The sequence below is a fragment of the Corvus moneduloides genome, chromosome 3, assembly GCF_009650955.1.
Source record: "Corvus moneduloides isolate bCorMon1 chromosome 3, bCorMon1.pri, whole genome shotgun sequence".
Lineage (NCBI taxonomy): Eukaryota > Metazoa > Chordata > Aves > Passeriformes > Corvidae > Corvus > Corvus moneduloides.
In genome coordinates this window covers 38,479,047-38,501,630 of record NC_045478.1, presented here as the reverse complement: position 1 = coordinate 38,501,630, position 22,584 = coordinate 38,479,047, and the positions used below count along the sequence as shown (strand labels likewise).

General features: G+C 42.0%; 2 protein-coding genes across 7 annotated transcripts in view; one reads left to right on the top strand and one right to left on the bottom strand.

Annotated features, from left to right (window-relative positions):
- Positions 1-9,603, top strand: part of RARS2 (arginyl-tRNA synthetase 2, mitochondrial) — a 31,569-nt gene extending 21,966 nt beyond the window's left edge. For 2 of the 5 annotated variants that reach the window (XM_032105019.1, XM_032105021.1), the window contains 8 exons: positions 1,139-1,215; positions 2,516-2,640; positions 3,916-3,983; positions 4,083-4,192; positions 5,207-5,302; positions 7,046-7,120; positions 8,030-8,093; positions 9,455-9,595. In XM_032105019.1, the coding sequence (XP_031960910.1) occupies positions 1,139-1,215; positions 2,516-2,640; positions 3,916-3,983; positions 4,083-4,192; positions 5,207-5,302; positions 7,046-7,120; positions 8,030-8,093; positions 9,455-9,541 (702 nt within the window). In that variant the 3' untranslated portion in view covers positions 9,542-9,595. Of the gene's footprint in view, positions 1-1,138; positions 1,216-2,515; positions 2,641-3,915; positions 3,984-4,082; positions 4,193-5,206; positions 5,303-7,045; positions 7,121-7,566; positions 7,693-8,029; positions 8,094-9,454 lie in introns of those variants that run through there. The other 3 variants (XR_004239449.1, XM_032105018.1, XM_032105020.1) reach the window with 3 other exon arrangements.
- Positions 9,604-10,696: 1,093 nt separating this feature from the next.
- SLC35A1 (solute carrier family 35 member A1) overlaps positions 10,697-22,584 on the bottom strand; it is a 17,975-nt gene continuing 6,087 nt past the window's right edge. For both annotated transcript variants that reach the window (XM_032105024.1, XM_032105023.1), the window contains exons 4-9: positions 19,236-19,395; positions 18,719-18,871; positions 16,926-16,992; positions 13,428-13,604; positions 12,892-13,026; positions 10,697-11,555 (exon numbers count right to left, since the gene is read on the bottom strand). In XM_032105024.1, coding sequence (XP_031960915.1) covers positions 11,425-11,555; positions 12,892-13,026; positions 13,428-13,604; positions 16,926-16,992; positions 18,719-18,871; positions 19,236-19,395 — 823 coding nt within the window. In that variant the 3' untranslated portion in view covers positions 10,697-11,424. The remainder of the gene's footprint in view (positions 11,556-12,891; positions 13,027-13,427; positions 13,605-16,925; positions 16,993-18,718; positions 18,872-19,235; positions 19,396-22,584) is intronic.

The following is a 22,584-nucleotide window of genomic DNA, read 5'->3' as shown; positions in this document are numbered from 1 at the left end:
TGTTGCACTCAAGAAGGAGATGAAAATGCTTTTATATATGAACAATTAAATATAATCCATGCTGTCAGACTGCAGGTTTCTACCTTAAAGCCAGCCATTTAGTGAGAGAGGTCTGGCTTTGTGCAGAGATGCCCCTCATCTGTAGGGTGCATGGAAAAGGAAGGCCTTGTTTGAAGCACTGACCACTGCTGTCCACTTATCAGCTGTCCACTTATCAGCCTTGCTTGTGAGTTGGCATGGGGAGGTGACTCCCAGGAGCAGAGCAGCTTATGAGGAGCTAGGAGAGAGGAGGCAGGTGCTTGATACAGTGGTAGAGTTGAGAATGAATACAAGATAAGCACTTCGTGCACTGCTCACTCCCTGTCGCAGAACACCAAACAAACGAGGAAATAGTGATTATTTGGTTAGCTCTGCATTTTTCTTTAAGGAGGGATAAAAAGGAGTTTGAGTGAGGCAGTCGAAACAACTAGGTAGGAAAATGAACCTCATAGCAACAGCTGTGGCTAGAAACCCATATGGTGGTTGTTGTTAGACATAACATACAGTCAGAAACTACTTCAATTCGTAGGAGAGTAACCGAAAGTAGAAGAGAGCACAAGATGTATCATTATGAAATTGTGATAATGTGTACTTTTTTTAAAAAAAACTTATGTACCTGCCTTATGATGTAAAACTACAAATCACACTGGAGACGATAGAAACTAGTGGGTTCTGGAGGCAGAGAGCTTAAAGAGGTGTTCTGTATCTAAGCCAGAAGACCCTTGGAGTCTGGTGATGTAACACAGGGGTATAATGGGCAGCAAGGTTCTGAAGTGAAAATGGAGATGTTTTGTTTGATGGGCAACTCACAGATCATGAGAAACTAAAGAACATCAAGGTTTCCTTTCACTTTGTGTCTTTGCCTTCATGACCTGAGAATAATAATTTCTGAAAAGGTGGATTTCTTTTTCTAACATAACTCGAAGTCCCGTTGCCATAGATTCCAGCTGTCACAATTTTCAAGTCTTGCTTGTCTTTGTAGGTCTTAATTTTGCTTGCAGTGACTTACTGGCACTGTGGTATTGTGTGTTTGTGTGTTAAAAGCTACTCCTTATCAGACTCGTAGTGTTTTCTGATATGCATCAATTCTATTCCTTAGACAGATAAAAGTCAAAGTAATCACTTTCAACATTTATTCCAAATACTGAAGCTCATGGGTTATGACTGGGCAGAAAGGTATGTACTAAAAATCTTAATTATATACTGGGTTTGGTGGTTAATTTTTTTTCCCCCAAGAATGTGTATAATATGTACATTGAAATTTCAGTGGAGTGCTCTTTTGAAGAGAATCTTCTGATGGTGTCCATCCACCACCATGCTATAGCACACATCATGAAGGCATTTTGGATGAAACTAAGCTACAAGATGTGGTGCTGGTGTGCAAGTAATGGACTCCAGGGTACAAGCAGACATTTGGTCTGTAGGACCCAACTAATACTAGTCCAGCAGAGAAACAAACCCTCAGAATTATGTGCAGTTGAGCCTCAGGTCCTCATGAGCAGCCTTTTCATTCTATGTGTCCACTCCTGCTGGTCTGATTTATTTGTGAATGGAGTCATTGCCGTGTGTTTAGGATGGGAAAAACAGCCCTGTCTCTCATTTAACAGGTTTTTCATAACTGCTTGATGTGAAAAAGGTAAACAATTTTTAAGAGACTTTGTGGCATAGCTTCTGGGATATTGTGTGGTCACATATAAAATTATTAGCTCTTGAAGTATTTTATTTCAGCAGAGATCAGAATCAGAGTTTGAATCATGCTTCAGGCTTGAAGTATCTATTGCAGGGAACTGTATCCCTGCTGTAATTCCTTGTAATTACCAACCTTGTTAGCAATCTGAGCAAAGGTCAGTAATGGATCTACAGACTAAATCATATTCTTCTCTGCCAGACTGTGTGTCTTTTGTGGTTAAATAAACGGTTTTAGCCTTCAGGAATACCAACCTGCCTCCTTTCACAGTGCTTAAGCTTGTGCTAAAATTACCTTAGATTCTCAATCATGAATAATACTTGGGATTATTATGAGCAGAAACAATGAATACTTTATTATTAGCAATGATTAATTATACTTTTAGTTTAATGTGGCCACAATAGAATTATTATGACTCCTTTTCTAATTATATTAACAGATCTCTGTTGCCACAGTAATTTGATCTGTCTGTATCCTGCCTCTCCTCAATTTATTGCAAATTATTGCATTGAGGCCTCTGTACTAAAGCTAGTAGCAAGAGAGATTCCTGAGAGCACACAAATGACCAGGCTATCATAATTCTGATCATAATTTTCTCATTATATAATAAGTATGGAGCTTGGTTGCTGAAACGAGAGTTGCTGATTATATCACTAAGCTTCCCACGTTGGAGTGTTATTTATTCAGCTGTTATTGCTGTTTCCTGATAGAGAATCCAGCTCTGAACAAACACCACAAACATTTCTCTCAATTGAAATGTAATTTTGGTCCTGCTGCTTCTCAACACAGGTGCCAGCATGTGTCTTTTGGTCTAGTTCAAGGCATGAAGACTCGGAGAGGAGAAGTAATTTTTCTGGAAGATGTTTTAAATGAAGTTCGCTCAAGGATGTTAGAAAACATGACTTCCACAAAAAGTTAGCTATTTCAGGTCTTATTAGTTTCTTTTGATGTTCTGTGTTGATCAAATTGTGTCATCTTTTCCACCCTTCACTTCTCCCTGCATTGCACTAATCACAGTGATACACCCTTTTTCTTTCTTTTAGTACTTCCCATAATATAAACAATGTTAAAATAATTCTTTGCAACTCTGTGAACTCCCCTAAATTACAGATTTGCAAATTCACATTCAGTGAAATTATTTCATCATACCCTGGGAAGGAACTACCTGCCTTTGGGGACAACAATCTCTTTTTTCTGGAGAGACAAACTAGTCAATAGTGGGGTTGGGGCTGGAGTTCAGGGATCAGTCAGATTTCAGCCAAAGGATTTATAGCTCTGACAGCTTTCTCTGGCAAGAGTGACCTTTGCTTGCCTCCCACTACTGCCTTGTCACCCTGCCAGCCTCGTGGCTGTTCCAAGTGCCCGGGAGGTCACTGCTCTGCCCCAGATTGTACTGAAGGGAGAGTTTGCCTGCACCTCGATCGGGCTGTGGTTCCAGGATCGTTTCCTCCTGATGCAGTACAGATTCAGGCAGTTCCCAGTGAAATGCTGCCCCCTCTTGTGCTCTCTGGAGTTAGGTGCTGGATTGAGTCAGCAATGTGATCATCTTAAGTAGTATGTATCTTCCTTGCTCTGCCTTCTCAGCTTTTTTAAAACTGATGATTTTCCTTGTAAACTGGACAAGGAGATGGTGTTCCCTGCACGTGGCAGGGGGTTCGGACTGGATGATCTTTAAAGGTCCCTTCCAACCCAGAGCATTCCATGATTCTCCCAGTTCAGATGCCCTTAGTATAGTCAGTTTAGATATCTACAGTGGATGGTGTGAATACTCCCTAAACGTACATCCAAATGGTCCATTAGCCATTAGAACAACTTTTCCTTTTTTTGTTTATGTATCTTCTATCACTTGGAGCTTTTTGTCAGTTTTTCAGCAAAATCTGCATTTCCCTGATCTTGGAGACTGGCTGTCAGAATTGTGAAAAGGAATTCGGGGTAGCCTGTGTGGCCTGTCATAATGAACCCTTCTTACCTCAAAATCTGGGAAAGTGGGAAAAAGCCCATGTGAAACAGCTGTTTTCAGCTTTTAAGAGAGATTTATATCCTAGACTCCTTGCTGCATGCATGCTGACAATTTCCATATTGCTAGTTTACAGTTATGGAAGATAAGCTCTTTTATTGGCATCTCCAGGTCTGAGCAAGAGGTCATTATGATACTGCAGACTTAATGATTTTTTTCTGTTTCTCTTCAGCAACCAAAGAGGTACAAGATCCTGTGGAGACAGCAGAGAAGGTTGGTCTTGCAGCACTCATAATTCAGGTGAGTCTGAGCTGCCTCACGAGGTGTTTGCATCATCTGTGAGAAGTTACAAATTGAGATGAAGAGCCCTATCTGGGCGACACCAATTTATTGTTGCAGGACTTCCGGGGCCTTCTGTCATCTGATTACCAGTTTAGCTGGGATCGAGCTCTCCAAAGTCGGGGAGATACAGGTGTGTTCTTGCAGTACACCCATGCCAGACTCCATAGGTAAGAGGAGCATTTCTGCACAGTACAGTTTGACATGAATTTTAACCTTATTAACTTACTGCTTTGCTAAGTAGTAGTAGTGCTAACTCCTTAAATATGACACATGCTCACTTTTTCAGCAGAGGTGTGAGTTTAAGATGGAAATCATTGAGACTTCCCAGAAGAACAGGCCAATTAAAATTAATTTTCTACCTCGTTTCCACGGAACTGAGCTAACTGTTCATGTACTTTCTCAGTTCTAGGAACAGCCTCTTTGTGGCTGGTGTCAGTGATGAGGAATGGTAGCCTAGAGCTAAGGAAACTGATGTAAAAGCCAAAATGTATTTTACAAAACTTGTAAAATACACCACATCACAGAACTTAGATGTTTTAGCTAGCACAGTAACTATTGGATTATTTTTAACATTGTTATTTCCCACTGTTGGTAACCAAGATTAAAAGGAGATCTCTTCCTGTTGGCTTAGGTCAAACACCTGACATGTTTAATTATTTTTTTAAAAGAGTTTCAGAAGAGTCCAGTTTGAACAGTTTAATCAATTTTACTGAACTGCCAGAGCGGACCTCAATATGTGTTTTCATGTAAGATTCCTTCCTGGGTCAGGCCAAAGGTGTGTAGCAGCCTGATGTTCTGAGGCAATGGTAGCAGGACATGGTGTTCGGGGAGAACATGCAAGCCTGATCCCTTTCTCTGGTCTGTTCCTCTTGTACTCCCTTATCATGTAGGTATTGGTGGTGCCAGGGTACCATTAGTGGGGGATTGACTACCTCCCTAGTCCTTTTAGCTTCTGGACCTGTTGTCCATGCATGTCTCTAACCGTGTTGCTAACTGAATGGCCAGCACAAATCTTTTTGTTTTTTATCTTAGGTTGCAGTCAGCTAGTCTGTCTCAGTGTTCTATTCAGCTTGAGCAGAGCCTACTCTGTTCTCTTAAAAACACAGATTACTGGTTTTTTTGTTCAGCATTGTTAAGAGGTGGTTTACATCCAGCATTTGTTTTCCATTCTTACATTTTAGTTTAGAACAGATGCATGGGAATGCAGAGCTAACTGACGTTAATGTGGCGTGCTTGCAAGAGCCAGATGCCATCTCTGTTCTGCAGCATCTTCTCAGGTTTGTCTAGTGTTCTTTCCAAATACCAGTTCCCTTAAAATAAATATCTGGATATGCCACTGACCTATTGAGAAGGCACAGACTGCATGATCATCAGAAAAAATGGCTGTTTGGGGCAATGACTTGCCTTTTGTGCCACATGGATCGCAACATTTGAAGTGTTTGTGGCTTTAGAAGCCATATGATGGAAAAAGCAGTCTTCGGAACGTACTCTGTGTACATGAGCCTCCTAATTATTTCTTGTCTTCACAAAAGTGTGCTAAGCTCTGTATAAATATTAGCTGCAGATTTGCTTGGTCCCTCATGTTCTGTTTTTGTCATGTGAGAAAAGAGAGAGGAGGTGAGGTAAATGGATTCTTCAGAGCTACTGAACATGCACAATTGGTACCTGTTAATAGCAGTAATGTTCTTCATTAATTCAGTCCTAAAGTGTAGCAGTTTCTGTTTTCATTATTTCATAGGTGTATAATTAAACTATGGAGACAAGGGAGTTGTCCATGTTGTGCAGCCTGTGATGGGAGTTGGAGGTGACCAAAGCTTTCAGAATTCCTATGTACTGCATTGCACACTGTGCAGTGCCAGCAAGTTAACTCTTTTGACCATACTAAGACCTTCCTGAGGCCATCTGTTTAAAACTAGGACTTCCAAAACTCATGCCAGGGCACCAGGTGGCTCCTTTGACCTGCACATGTTGGCTGCAGAGCCCTACCATTAACTGTAATTGCCTCCAGAGGTCTGCCTGCAGTCCATGGTTTGCTGCCTGCTCTCTTGTGCAACAGCAGGACCAGACAGCTCTCAGTAAAACCAGTAGTGTCTTATTTATCCAGTGCCATTGTATTTCACAGAAAACATGTGAGTTGTTTCTTGGGATTTTTTTTATACTCTTACATGACTGCAGAGCCCTCGTTATCAGGGTGCACTCCCCAGTTCTGCAGCTTGTCTTTAAGAGAGGAAGGTTCCATGGCAGGTCAGCTTGGGCATGCTGGCAGTGATGGGCCTGGGAGCTGAGCAGAGATCAAGAAGTCCACTCCCCACTTTGAATTTGAAATCTCTTCAGCCCTAGAGGTGTTGGTACCTTCTTGCAGGCTGTGAAAAAGGACAGCAAAACACATGAAGAAAAAACATAGATCTCCTGCCTCTGCTTGCACTACCCTGTTTAATACTGTCTTACAAAGTTAACTGTATTGTGTAAGTGATGTAGGATGACCCTGCTTGACCAGGGAGGTTGGACCACCCACTGTGGTCCCATCCAACTTGACCCATTCTGTGTGATTCTGTATTCCAGGATTTGTCTTTTTCTAATGTTGCAATATTCTTTTTATCTACTTAAAATTCTAAGCTGCATTTACTAAAGGCAATGCTCTCTAACGGACTATTTTGATTTCCTTGGTTATTTAACACATTTTTTGCTCCTAGAAACTTACAATTAGTGTTGAGATGTAAAACCAGACATAATGTTCCAGGAGCAAATATAGCTCTCGTGTTCTCTTTGCTATAGCCTGCCTCTCCGAGGTGTTTGCATGATGAGGAGCAGAAACAGTCTCCTTCAGTAACAAGTGAACAAGGAAGGAATAATCAGCTGTGTGCTAATGACATGGCTTAGGTCTGCTTCAGAAGATTAGTTGTGCTAATTCTACAGCTGTGGTTGTGTGCTTGTTCTGACTTAAGCAAGTCTGACGAGCCTTCTATCTGAGTACACCTTGTACCACTTCAGCACCAAACAATCCTTTTCTTCCTTCACAGGTATGACGAGGTCCTGTATAGATCTTCTCAGGATCTGCAACCCAAGCACATTGTCAGCTACCTCCTCACACTGAGGTAAGGTGTTTGCTGATACTGGTGGTGTCTCCAGTGAGGACAGGTCTTCCTGAGTTGGCTCTGCAGCCCTCATATCTGCACTGCTTTGAAGAGTAAAAATAGTAGGAAGATGCAAATGTGTGGGACAGTTTCCATGAAGCAGGAAATATATAAAGTAGGATAGCAAATAATGTAATAAATAGTAGAGATCAAGGCTGGAGCCAGGACCCTCCTCAGAAGCTTAACAGCTTTTAAGAAAAAATAATCACTTGGCTGAAACACAGTATCTGAACCCAAAATCATGGTGGACTAATGATGTCTTAAGGAGCAGATTTGAGCTGATAACATCCTCTCAATATCAACATTTCAGCTAGGAAATTTTATCCAAACTGCTTTTAACCACTATCTCAGCCCATGAACAAAGCTTGTTATTAGTGTAAGTTCTACTGTGTATCTGATTCCCATAGGGGTTGGACAGCACCATGAAATGCTGGAGTAGGCTTGGTGGAGGAAGCTGTAGAGCCTGTGTATGGGGAAGGCTTTAACAAGTTAAGGAAAACTGTACAAAGAATCATGCATCTTGGAATGATAGGGTAGGTTGTCAAGGATCTTCCCAGAGCAGTCCTGAGATTGTTTTGTGGGTTTTTTGGGGGGATGGAGGGCAGGGAGTGGGAGGGTATGTGTTTAGCAGGGAGATTATTTTGGGGTTATTTCAGGAGAATTAAGTTGTCAGGGCATGCCATCAACACTATGCAGGCTACAAAAAACCATGCCCTCCTTCAGCCAGGTGAAGAAGCTGTTGGAAATCAGCCTCTGGCATGCTGCAGTTGTGGGTGGCTCTTCCAGTTTTGCTGCTTTCTGTAGCCCACAGCACTGCATTTGTCAAGTGACTTGCTCCTTCTCACTGTTCTCCCGTGTTTTCCCTTTCAGCCACCTGGCAGCCGTGGCACACAAAACCCTTCCCGTGAAAGGCAGCACGCCTGACGTGGCACAGGTACGGCACCGCGGGGTTGGGGGCTGGAGCCTGGCAAGGCAGCCCCGTGGAAGGATCCATCAGGGCTTTGCCAGCCCAGCTGTGTCACCACTGGGGGGAATACGCACCCACAGGTGGAGGAGCCGACAGTCAGGCTCTCCCAAGGCCGGCACTGCTTAGGGAATGCAGGGATTGCTGTTCACAGTTGTGCCTCCTGGAAAGGGCTGCTCTGCTTGATCCTCCCAAAACACAACGTTCCTTAAGGACAGCTGCTCCAGACCCAGTCAAACACCTTCTCATCACCTTTCCTTCTAAATATTTTAAGAGTAAACATTTGAGCATTTAATTGGTGGTTGACTTTTGATGGTTTCCTTTAGTGGTTATGTGGGAAGATAGAGAATTAGGAGAGAACTGAATCTGTCTCCTCCCTCTTGCCACCTACATATCCCAAGTTGTCGGTATTGCCTCTCTAGCTAAAGCACATAGGCTGACAACTGTTAATGTGCCATTCCTTATAAATGCAAATTCTTTTTACTGATCTCCAAGGCAATGTTTGACCTCCTAATGACTCAGTAAATGATATATTAATTACACTGCCTCTCTTGTTTTCTTTCATCTATTTCAAAAGGAATTACCTATTTGATTTTGGTAGGAAGTCACATTTAAGTCTTGAGTTGTGCTGTAGGGGAAAAGCATTCAGTGGAAATGGTGGAGCTGCAGTCTGTGTTTGAGCTTAGATACTGTAGGCATCTGTGCCTTTGGAGATGGACTACATCAGATTTAAAGGAAAGTTTCAGTACCTTATCCTGTAAATAAAAATATTTCTAAATATCTTGCAATGTGACAGCTTTCAAGAACTATGATTTTTGGATCAAGCTTGATAGAGCCCTTCCCAACAGCCAGCTGTATAACAGCCAAGACATTGACAAGGGAGAGTGAAATTTTCAAAGCAGCCCGTAGTTGTTTGACAGCTTGTCACCCAGGCACAGCGAGGGGAGGGATTCCAGCAGTATCCTCAGGCTGTACTAGCCCGTGGTGCATGAAAGATTTTCAGTTTTTAGTCATTGCACTCTTATTCAGGCATCTCTGCTTGCTCTGCCACAAGGGCTGGGCTGGACATTCCTCTCCAGCTTCCTTTGTTTGACAAAGTGTCCCTCTGTTGACAGTGCAATAATGGGCTGCCAGCAGCTGATGTGAATTCTGGCAGCATTGGTGTGTTCCCTAGTGCTCAGGTTATGTGTAGATCTGAATCTTGGTAGGGGCTGAGACTGCACAGGGACAGGCTGCACACGGTGTTCTCACCTCTGCTTCAAACTGCTGTTCCAGGAACCACACCCTATTCTGTAGCACTACCCTAAAATGACTTTTTTCTTGTTTTCCAGGCACGGCTCTGTCTCTTCCAAGCTGCACGCTTGGTTCTAGCCAACGGAATGAAACTTCTTGGCATTACACCCATAACTCAAATGTAACGAGGCCATATGCGATGTAAAGTCACATCTCTTAGTAAAATGTTTCTCCACAATGATATGAATCCTCTCCTGTGTGTCACTGCTCCTGCAGGCTGAAAACTCCATCTGCGCTGGGAAGTTTGTGTTCTCCATCCTACCAACTGCAGAAGAGCAGGTGCTGCATGGCCATTTGCAGGGGGCAAGGCTGTCACAATCACTTTCTTCGGGCATTTGGTGGCACTTCTACCTGGAACTTCCCATAAAAATACTCGCTGTGTATTTGCCATGTAAATATCACATCCTTTTGGTAGAGGAAGTGGTGTTAACTGTGCTGCCCTAAGCAAAGTTCTCCATTCCTGTGGTTGCCACTGTGTACCAAGGCCTAATGCCACAATGGATCAAGGTGCTCTGTCTGTTTAACAAACAGAGTTACTCAGACCATGCAGAGACCTTTTCCTGTGTGTTGTGCTGCATTCCCCCTTCAGAAGCCTCAGCCAAGCCCAACTGGCAGCTGTCACACCACACCCTGTTCCTCAGCCCTTCCTCTGTCACGCTGACGTGATGGCCAGCAAGAAGAGACTGTTGGCCAGCTGGTGGAACAGGAAGCGCAGTGTTCCCTCAGCACTGTGTACACTGACCCACGTGGCAGGTGCTGCTTGGCAGCCCTGAGCCTCACACTGCTGGAGAGAGGTGGAGCAGCACCTGCGAGCTCCTGCAGGTGCCTGGCACTACCCTCCACCATGGAAGCCTCGACTCCCAAGAGGAGCACTGTGGTGGCTGCTCTGATACACAGAACAGTCAGTAAAAGGCAGAGGGGAACATCCTCTCCCATTGGAAGAGAATTTAAGCATGTTTGTTACTGCTGTGTTTAATGTGCCCCACTTTCAAGTAAAACCCAGCTGCTTAATTAATGTCTGAAGGAATATATCCAAGAGTATGAACTTGGTCATGTTACAACTCCACTGTGAATGTCAACAAGCTGCCCAAATGCACCAGGGTCAGTTTTCCCCCAATGTAGAGCTGAAATTTCTAGAAAGCCTAACAAGGTGAGGAAGGAGGTTGAAATTACAGAGTTGGCACTAATAAATTAAAGGCTAACATGCACAGGAACCATTTTCAAGCATCACTCTGTATGCACAGAGAAGTTTAGAGAGAAAAAATCTTGTAGACAGAAACTTTGTGTTGACTAACTCATAATTAAGCCAGAGGTACAGGAACAAATACAAATGTTCCCCTGTACTACACATAGAAGATCCCTCTACCCCTTACAGCAGGTATAGAAAACATTTGAAGAGAAGAAGGAAATCCACAACTTCAGAGTCTTCTCTGACTTTTTAAACCAGACAGCAAGGGCTGCCTCTAATCACTCTGAGGTAGGTGATGCTCAAAGCAGGGGTAGTCCCTGTAGAGTTGTGTCATCTTGTACCTATTGCCTAGAAGAGAAACAGTTCCTGTCATTAATCAAACTACAATTGCCAAGTATTTTAAGAGAAAATGCTGGCAGTAGTTGCTTTTTTTAATAATTTCTTATGAAGCTTTCAGGCATTTCTGCCCTCAAAGAGCAAGACAGTTTATCAAATACACAAAGGACCGATTTCCCTTTGTTATATACATTATATACAATTGAGTGATCAGTTCCTTCATTGGGTTTTCCTTGTAAATCAGACTCTTCATTGTAATGTGAATGAAGAATACCTTCCATAAAATACCCAGCCAGCTCCTCAGCTGCAGTGTAGCCTCAGTGTCAGCCACTGGAAACTCCACACATAAAACAGAACTAACTTCTGCTTTTAGTCTATCCCACTTAAACCATTTCATGACTAGCTTAAGGCTAATTTTGGAAAAAAAATCATTTTTAAAGTCTGTTTTTTCTCTTGTCCATCTGTCCCTTTTTATGGACAACATCACACAGGAGCAAGTCTCTCTTTTGAGCTCTTAGTCTCTGAGGGCTGGATTTTTGTGGTGTCTTGTCGAGGTAATCCGTAGAGGTAAATAGAAATACACACCAGTAGAGCACCCAGGGAGAAGGTAACAGCTGAAAGGAGACAAAATAGCTTAAATAAATATTCATGTAAGAAGAAACCTTCAGCAAGCTGTGTAAGTTATGATGAGATCTGAATGACAGTATTGAAGTCACCCATAACTAAACAGGACAGCAAGCTATTGGTAAGTCACAGCATTTAGCTTCATCCTCTGTCACTGGGAACTCTTGAGTGTTTACAATCCCTGCGTCTCCCGTTAGTCTCATCAGCAAGAATGTGGTGGTGGTGGTCATAAAAGCAAGAGTGAAGCATCTCCTTCAGTCCCAGGTGCCATCTGGACAGGCTTACATTACAAAAACTTAACTGCTTATTGATAAAATTAATAAAAAGCAGTGAATGTAATAAAGTAGCCTGTGATGACGCATCTTTTTTGCCTTTCCATGTCTAGACAGGGTTAAGAAACTATTAACAAGTAAGGAAACTCATTAGTCCAGGTTTGATTTGTGTCAACTGTCAGTAAAACACTCTGCCCAAGTAAGTTTTTAAAATTAAGTGGGGTTTTTTTCATCCCTTGCTTTATGATGCTCTTTTGCAGCAAAACACTGATTGTCTTCTCGTTATGCAAACTTTCTCTAAGTTTTGCCTCACTAATACTACATCAGAAAGCTAGTTTTTCCACTATTTTGCCACATCATCTTTGGATTAAGGTAGGAAACTACCCACAACTAAACAGTGAAGGACTGAGTAAGAGTCCTGGGCACAGTACCAGATGCAGACTTGACTGGGGAGAAAATCCTTTGTAGCTGCAGAACAGCCCAGAGCCATCTGCTGTTTGCCCTCAAAAATATCCACCACATCAGTCAGTCAAAACCTCAGCTGCTCTTTGACTTTCTGACATGGTGTCCACAGCAGACGGGGAAAGTAGAAGTTAATGCTGTAGTGGGTGTAACTCAACAGGGATGTGTAAAGCCCTTTGAAGAAATAGCTGAGGAATTAATTTGGCACTGGCTGTACTAAACCAAACAAGAAATAATAACCTATCAACAGCAGTTCCAGGTAAACAGCTGTATCACACACTAAACTGCATCAGAAAGTGATGCATGAAAATAAAGCTGTTTAAACCAAAAGAACCTTTCTGTTTGATGTTGTAGATGCTTCTGAAAGAACAAACCACCGATGCCTTTGAAAGCACAGAGTCATCAGGCACCTTGTGCACCACAACAGAGACAATGATGCATTAGTGCACAGGAGTCCTGGAGAAGACTTGAAGCTAAAACCAGAAAAACTGAGAGGGGGCACAAATGATGGCTTTGGTATGGGCTGTGTATAGCAGGCTGGACAGGCAGGAAACATGCACGGCCATCAAATCAAAGGCAAAAAGGCACTTACTTATCTGAAGGCCAAAGAGGATGACTGATGCCACAGTAGAGAGAACAATGGCTGCTGCTGCAGAAAAGCCTTTCATGATGTTATCTGTGTACTTAACAACCACCGAGGTGTAGATGCCACCTACACTGGCCAGAACTAGGAAGTAGATAAGGTGTTACCATTAGTACAGGTGCAGTTGGTTACTCTTGAAATGATGCATTTTACTCCACTAGTGTGGCTCCTGGTTTGGGCTACATTGTCCTAATTAGTGATTTAACATATCATTCAGTGGAATGGGATGTCTATGTGGCATCCAGTAAATAAGATATGACTCACTTAAAGATGATCTACTTGCTAGTCAATTATTTAGGCTGCTGTTTCAGCACAATTTTAAATTGAGTAAGTGAGTAACTTCCAAGGAAATGATACTTTTAAATAAAATCCATCAAAACACAGTAGAAGGAGTGTTAGACTGAATTTGTAGCTTCCTGCAATCAGTTATATCATTGTTAAAGAGGAAAAGCAATGCCAAAAGACTAAAACCACAAGATACTTACAGATGACAAACCAGACGTAGTATGTGTAGCCATAGAAAAACCCTTTCTCTAGAACTTGGGCTCCATCTGACATGTACACAACAAATAAATTCACCACAATCCCAGATAAGTACAGCTGAATGTTCCTCACCCACAAGGAAGTATCTGAACTCTTTAACACCTTTTCAAAATAAACTCCTGAAAAAAACCAAACCAAAACAAACAAAAAACCAAAAACATTTCAGTGAGAAGAATGATTCACGGTTTACTGCATTTTAAAACCAGACAACCTCGCTCAGAGTGGGACACCGCTTAGAGCCAGCAAACTCTCAAGTTCACTATCCCTGGAAGACCACTGCTGAAGGCCAATGATGGATACTTGGCTGGTGCCCCCACTCCTCCAGGCTCAACCCCTGGCCCGCTGAGAAGATGAAAAAGGCATCCATGTGAGCCCTTCACTGAACTCCAGGGGCATTCTTTGCCCTGTACAAACTCCTTTACATCTGTGTGAGCATGCATATGCTACAGCAAAGGGACTATGGATGTCCTCTCTTACATTCTCAAACACTTCAGATTCGTAACTAACTTAGGCCTATAAGCGAGTTACTGTTGTCTTACAGAATCTTTTGTTAAATTGTTCAAATTAGGCTGTTAAGTTTAAGTGCAGTTAAAACCTTTAGGCCGAAACCATTGGTCAGGCCCTGGGGCTCAGTCTAGCAAGAGGATCTGCTTTGACTCAACAGGAAGGTTTCCCTCAATCCATTTTATCCTTACCCTTTCCCATCTTTGCCCTTTTTCAATCCACAGCCTCCATGTAAATAATTTAATGTTGATTTTAGTTTTAGATTGATTGATTTTAGTCCAATTTTTCTTGGGGGGTAGGGGAGGAAGGGAGGATCTCTATTACCTCAGCACTGAAACTGAAAACTCCTCAGGAGCTTTGTGCTCACAGAGCACTTGGCAGAGCAGCTCGTTCTGAAACCACAGAGGATTACAGAGCAAATCAAAATCGAAGCCTTCTGCTAATTGAAACTACAGGTTGGTTTTGAGGAAGTGGAATTCATTTTAATCTAAAGCTCATACTGAAGAGCATTATTTTTATGTTCTGCATTACTGAAACTCCCCAAATACTTCTTCATTATCCTACTTGGGAGGCATTTGTCAGACTAAAAGGCAGACATTTGGCAAGGCCATCACCACCTGCCTTTTTAACCACTGCTCACCCATCACGACTCTGTCAAGTTCTGGAATTTCCTCCACATTTCAAAACAGGGAGAGCAGTTTGCAGGACTCTTACCAGCCACTTCCATGACCTTCTGGTGAGAGCCCTATTGACTAGAAGTTTATTGGTGATTAATATCACACAAGATCCTTCATACCATATGAGAAAATAATATGGAACCAACACAGGTGGCACAAAGACCCATGTGTTAGAAGGCCTAGGCACATCCCCCTCTAAAATCCCCAAGTTAGCTTCAAGGAAGGTCTTGCTACTCTTTTATTGACAAAAAATGCAATTTATAATTTAATATAGTGAGTATTTATGGTGAATAAATGACAGAGCAGATTTCTATTTCAGGGGTTCAAATAATTACAAAAACAAGGAGATACTATATTACCTCATAGGAATATAAATTTTTGAAGTGTAAACAACAACAAACTAGTTGACTGCAACCTTTAAAATAACTCAGAACAACTACCTTGAGATTTCTGCCCCCTGAGAAGACCCACAGAGCACAACCAGGTGTAACCAATGTAACAGAAATTTGGCATGAAATTTGCAAGTATGAATCATATTTGCAAATTTTATAAACTGAGAAAACAGTAGGCAAACCAATAAAACTATGCTTCTAGATTTGTGAATATACAGTTCACAAATCCACTAGACAAGAGGAAGGAAAGTATGGGGGCCGATAAGAGAACTCACTCTTCAGAACTGTTGTAAGTCATAAAGGATCTGCCATTAAATTATCTGTCCAATACTTTTAAAAGCATTGTTGGGGCCCCAGATACTTGAGAATTATCACAGGATCAGCAATTCGAAGAAAAACCTTATTTTTGATCTCTAAGTGACAAAAACACTTAACCTTTTTTTTCTTTTGCTTGAATAATAAAACACACTGTAAAACATGGTCAGTCCAGAAACTGGAGGTCTAATGCCAAAATAACTGCTTCATGTGAGCGTGGGAAGGAAGAAGAGGAAGGGAATTTGAATAGGATTTATGTTTTCAACATGTAAAGCCCCAAGGGCATAAGGAGCTCTGCGGATGAAACACACTGTCCCTCCCAGCTGCCCCAGAGCTTCAGCTGTCAGCAAGGAAACCCAAGCTGCAATCCTTTTGCAGGAGAAGAAAGCCCTAAGTGTCTCAAGCTGTCTGCATCAGCCTGTCAGTGCTCTGAATTTGCAGACCTCTGGAAGCACAGCTGTTGACCCACATTACTGGGGAAAGCAGGAGTTTCAGGAGACTCTGAAGGCTGTATTTTGTCTTGTGGCCTGGGAGCATCTATTTAAATGAGGAAATTCATAACCTTCCAGGAAAAGCTGACTGAGCTCTATACAGTTTTATTTAGTATTTCTGCTCCAAAGTGCCCATTTCACTGAAACAGCACCAAATAAGAATGACACTCTCCTCCTTTCCTCCTCTGCCCACCAGAATGTTTTTCCATGAGTAATGAGCATCTATGCACAGGATAAGATTATTCTTTCAGGATTTTACAGTACTAGAGGTGGGTGACAGTACCTTGGTTTTTTACAGAGGAGGGGGGAAGAATCCAGTTTACAGCCAGGGGAAAATGCCCCTGTGAGCCAAACTTCAAATTAAGAAGTAATTTGCATTTCTTTATTTCTGAGCACCAGTTCACTTGTCCTAAAGTTTTGGTGTCCTTCTCCAGAAGACAAAGAAAAAACTACCCTGAGGAGAGACACTGGCTTTAGAACAAAGCAAAAATAAATAAAACCAAAAATCCTTCACTGAGTTTATCCAGACTTCCTGCTACTAATCTACCTCTCTGCTTTCCTCATGCTCCCTCTGCATCCCAGTTAGATTTTCCACCTACAGAACTATGGCAATGTGTATTTCCGGGCTGGTGCAAGAGCTGAGAGAGGAGCTCAGTTCCCTGTGTTAAAAAAATACAACTATTTCATGTGATCACCATAGAGGAGCTATTCACTGCAAAGTAAACTTTATAAAATTGATGTACATTAATTAAATGTACACAGTGAGTCATTATGCTGCTCCCTACAGTCTTATTCACAGCATTTGAAAGACACTTCCACTTGCAAACCAGCCTTCTATGTTGCATCATGTAAAACCAATGGCACATGCTCCTATCATTTGCTTGACAATGGGAGTAATCATATTATGAATCTGCCATAATTACCAGAAGTAGAAGATAATTATGGGCAGAGGGAATAAACTATTACAGGAAGACAGTTAACAAATGTAGAGTGTTCAGTTTTAAACACTGTGAGTTCTCCAGTCCTTTAGATGCAGCCCGTGAACAGAAATAATACTGTACCTGCAAATCCTGAACACAGAACAGCCACAGCAATCGCTCCAAACCCTAGCCATGGATTCTGCTCCACCTGCAACATCAGCCGTTACTTTAAAAAAGATACAACACTTCAGTAATTCACAGTAATCAGTTCCAGAGTGCCACGGTTTAACTCCAGCTGGCAACTAAGCACCACCCAGCTCCTCACTCATTCCCCCCCAAGCCCCACAGTGGGGAGGAGAATCGAAAACAAAAGGGAAACTTTGTGGGTTGATGTAAAAACAGTTTAATACTTAAATCAAAATAAAATTTACTAATAATTCTACTATTGACAAAAGGAGAGAGAGATATAAAACCCAAGAAAACCAAGACAATTGCTCACCACCTGCTGACAGATGCCCAGCCCATCCTGCAGCAGCAATCAGCCCCTCCTGGCCAAATTCCCTGATTTTCAATACTGGATGTAACATACTATAGTATGGGATATCCCTTTGGCCAGTTCAGGTCAGCTGTCCTGGCCATGTTCCCTCCTGGTTTCTTGTGCCCCTCCTCACTGGCAGAGCAGGAGACACTGAAAAGACCTGGACTCATGGTTAAGCACTACTGAGCCACAACTGTGTTGTGTGGTAACACACCAATGTTACCAACATTGTTCTCATACTAAATCCAAAACACAGCACTGAACCAGCTACTAGTGATGCCTTTTCCTCATCTTAAAATCAAGAGTCAAACATGGGTAGAAGGGAAAAGGGATTTTACCTTGGTATTTATTTTAAGGATCCTTAGGTGCACTACATCCAGGTCGAATGCACCGAAATGCACACCACAGTGCACACCCCCAAAAGATCTGGTATAACATTATAGGTCTTACTAATTAGCATATCTATCAAAAATTCCCCAATGAGAGGCTTGAATGAGCCCCCCTCCCCAAGGAGCCTTCCCCTGGATGGTTCTATCTTACTTTACAGAATGTGTTCTGGAGAGGACCTTGGGGTCTGGGGCACACTAACCCCTACCTATGAAGCTTCTAAAATGTTTAGTCTTCTAGCTGGACAAATAAGTCCAAGAATGTAGGCAAAAAGCACTAAGAATATAGAACTTGTAAAAAAGGTATAACAGGGGTATAAAAGAGAAGGCAAAAAATCTTCATGGCATCACTAGGAAGAAAATTAATTCTATCCCAGCCAAAATCAGGACACAGAAGTAGTTCATTAAGTGGAGCAAAATTATCAGCATTTCACTGCAGTACAACATGCACTTGCTTATCTAGGGCTGTCCCTCAGCTCAGCTCGGTGTAGCTGTGTGGTGTTTCATTTTCTGTGGGTACTCATGCAGTGCTCAGAGGCACTGTCTACTGGGCTGTGGCCGGTATTCCCAGAGGCCTGACCTGCCTTTCCCACTAACGCAGCTGAGCAGCAGCTATGACCTAAGAAACAGAAGACACTTGTTCATCCCTAGAACCGGATTAGGTCAGTACCTCTGAAGGGTGTGTTTAAATGACATACCCACACTGTGCTGGAGCTTAGCTCCTAATTCCTCCCAGTGCTTTGATTCCAAATTCTCTGTTCCAACAATTATGATGTTACCAAGGCCAACTGCTGGAAACAATCTATTACTCAGACACTCCTAGGATGGTGCATTAGACTGATTATGATGACTGTAGTAATTTTTACTAATTGTAGCAATCAGTTGCGCTTCCAACAAGTGAGACTGGAGCAATACCATAAGCCTGCCTGAACTGGTACACAATAAATGTGAAAGCCAGTGATCAATGATCGTTTATTCTTTAGCTGAAGAGGCAAAATACTAACTCTTACCTGTACTTTTGTAGCCTGAGCAGGCTCCCACTGAACAAGGGTAACACCACCACAGAGCATGAAGACAGAGAACCACTGCAACTTACTAAGGGTACGGTTCAGCATCAGGACTGTACATAAAGCTGTACAAGGGATCTTCAACTGGTACGTCACCTAAAGAAGATGGGAATGTAGTGTAGAGGACATGGTTTTAGAAACTCCTCCAAGACAAGAAAATAAAATAGAAAATTCAACTACAGAACAATAGATTTTTATATTCATTGATTTCCTACAGATCCATCGCCAACTACAACAAAGTGAATTTGAAGTGACTCTAGCAGTGAGTGGCTTAGCTCAGAAAGCCAGAGCTCTGCAGCAGAGTGTATGCTCTGAATATAACAAAGCACAGTTTGGCTTTTAACACTGAGGCTGAAGAGAGTGCTGCGTGCACAGCAGACAAATACCTGATACATGTGCCTCATGAATCAGGAAAGAGAAATATATTTCCAGATCTGTTACTGACAGAAACGTGTATTACCTGGTAGACTGCAGCATCCAAGTTGCTAAGAGCCACAAACGCCATATTGTTTTGGAGAGCGTACACCACAGATGGAACACTTAATTTTAGCAATTCTTTAGGACTTCCAAATACATTTTCTTTTAAAGATGTTATTAACCTTGTCAGACTTCCAGTTTCTCTGCAAAATAAAATATTAGCATAACTGAGGGCATTCTTAAACTGGTATTTTACAACAGAAATCAAATCAATGAATCCTTTGGGAGGCCTGAAATTTTGTTCTCCACAATCAGTTGTACTTTCTGCTCATACAAGAAAAAAAAGGTTAACTGGCAAAAAACAAGTGAGATTTTCAACAAGTAGAAAGCCCTGAAGGTGAGAGAAACATTCTAGAATCAGGAAGTTAGATGCATTATTGTGTAGCAGTGGGTCAATACAGGCAGTGGAACAGAAGGCTGTTGTTTGTGTCTCCCTTTTTTTACTGGGTATTAATGTTTGTGTGTGATGTCAAATGCTCATGATTTTCCAGATCCCCTTTAAACTGGGCCTCACAGTACAGCCAAAAAAGGACTGTACCCTTGCACACTACTTACCTAGAAAAACCTCTCATTCCTCAGTCAGCCATGGGTTCCCGGTCTCACTTGTGCTGTGGGAGATGCTGGACCAGCACCAGCACACACGTGAAGAGGTCTGGCAGGTGTGTGGCAGCTCCCTGTGCCTGTCCCTGTCCTTGCATTTCACACCTCTCCTTCAAGTAATTACAGCGTGTGAAAGAGCAGGCAATGGGGAAGAGCGCGTTGCTGCTGGCTGCTGCCCCCTTTTGCAGTTTGCTACTCAGCTGTTCACAGCTGACCTCTGCATTACTGGCTCTCCCTTATCACTTGCACATCAATCTGACATTTGCTGCTTACTTCTTGCTGCTGCTCCAGTCCTCTTCCCAGTTCTCCCACAGCCCCCCTTTCCAATCTTCACTGGCTTAGCACTGACAAATACCAACATCCAAAATAATTCCTGCCCCCCCCACAGGCCTTTCAACTTGCAAACTGTACTGCTCTTAAATTTAACTCTCCTTGTGCTTCTGTTGCACACTTGTATAAATAAATAGCTTTAACCACCTCGTTTCAGCATATTTTCCTTTCCTGATCAACTCCTGACTCTGTACTCCAGTTCTTCAACTTTTCCTCTACAAAGAATTAGAGGCTTTACCCTCTCATGATCCTTCCATTCAAACTTCTCCCCTTCCTTACCTTCCTACCTACTTGCACCAAGCATATACTTCCTTTTCCTGGCTTTTTTTCCCCCCGTAGGAAGAGCAGTCTTTATACAGGCAGCTGCAAAGGATTCTTTTTGTATTTTTCCATAACAGAAAGCACACACAAAAAACCAGACATGTCTGGCCACAGACAACAACCATGACAAAAAAATCCACGGACAAGTAGCACTCAAAGTGAAGTTTGCAATACAAGAAAAGGGGAAGAGTTCATGCTACAGCTCACCATGGTAACTTGCACTAGATACAGAACTGTACAAAATGTTAGGAGTCATTGATATTATGGGCAATTTTTTTTTGTTTATTCCATTTCTGAATGTATTTATTACACTGTCTAGGACTGGGAAATAAGATGTACAAGAAAATTGGGTAATTTATTCCTATAAAGGAATTCCTATAAAGAATTTATTCCTAATATCTCACCTAAAGCTATTCTCTTTCACTTTAAAGCCATTTCTCCTTTCATAAATTCATTACCCCATTCACAAAGCCAATTCCTAGGTATGAAGAGGTGAGAGATACTAATAATTATCATCTGTGCAACAGAAACACGCATTTGTTAGCAAAGCTGAAGTTAAAACTAGAGTCTGCAAAACACCTCTGCTTTTCTTCATCCATTGCTAAGTAGTTATGTACCAGCTAAGAATGTAGCAAATGCTATTACCAGATGGTGAACAGGACTTTAAATAAGCATGAGAAATGGAGGGTACAGTTGACTTAATTTTTAGCACAGTTTAAACTATTGTAAGCTTCACTTTTGAAAGACAATTCTTTGGCATTTATCCATTCAATGTGCCCTCCAGGAGATACCTTAAGAGTAAACAGTGAAGGCACCATATAATAATGTGTAAGAAAACAAATTCTGCAGCTGGAACAACGCGGGAGTTGTACTCTTGTATCCTGTATACTGCAGTTATCAATGCTGTCTCTTTCAAAAAGAAAAGGTACCCACACAAATGTATCCTGCTGTACAGTAAAAAGAGATGGTACTCTATCTTCTGACTGGTTACTGAACTACAAAGGCACCTTGCCTTGGGTGAGACAAATTGGTTAGGATTTAAAACTGAAGGAAGATGTAAAGGAGACATAGAATGAAGCTACGTGGAATTGATGCTGTTCAGCATATTCATAAGTGATCTGAAAAGGGAGGTTACTAGAAAGTTGGCATCTTTTGGACCCATCAGCATGCCAGACATCCTACCAAGGAGAGGTGAGCATGGCCTGATGAATGGTGCCTGCAGGTGCCCATATCTCTCTCAGTTATGGAGAGAAAAACCCCACCAGCTGACCAGATCAGAATAGACATTATAACCTCCAAACAGCTCAGTGAATCTGATTCTTCCCATTTTAACTGGTAAATAAGGCTCAGGTGTCAATAAAGGAGAAAGAACCATAGGAAATGACAACCCCTAAATACAGCAACCCTCTCTAATCTAGTCACGGGCACCTGACAAAAAGATGCAAGTAGCTCTTGGATGGCACCAGCTCAAGGCTCAGCTTCAGAGAAATGAGCAGAATCCTTAGGAAAAGAACTGAGGCCAAGAGAAAAAGCACCTTCAGTCCTCTGCCTAATGTCATGGCACAATCACATCCTGAATACAGCATGCAGCTCTGGATCCTGTTTCAAAAGGGATGTAACAATACTGGAAATGCTCTAAGGATGGGAACTATAATGATCACAGAAAATTAAACAAGGACTCCCAGCTTAGAAAATAAATTAGAGATGAAAACACAAATCCGTAGAGATATGAAAAGCAAAATGAAGGAAGAAAGATTATTCATCACATCTGCCAACACAAGACAACAGAATCCATATGTTTCTGCCATCAGCTAAGAAAAGCTCAGCCCATGCTTGCCCCCTTGGCTACACTTCTATTCTACACATCCTCTGCTGATAAAGGGACGATGAGGGGCTACAGAGACTTTTGGCTGTGCAGGGCTGCTCTAAAAACAACAACATGCTAAGACTCCTTTCCGAGTTAAAAGTAATTTAGTTTTTAATTATTTCAAGTAAAAAAGACCATTCATACATTTAATGAACACAGTATTACAGACCCTTAACAAAAGGGATGGCTTACCCCGCTGCACTAGGTGTACTAT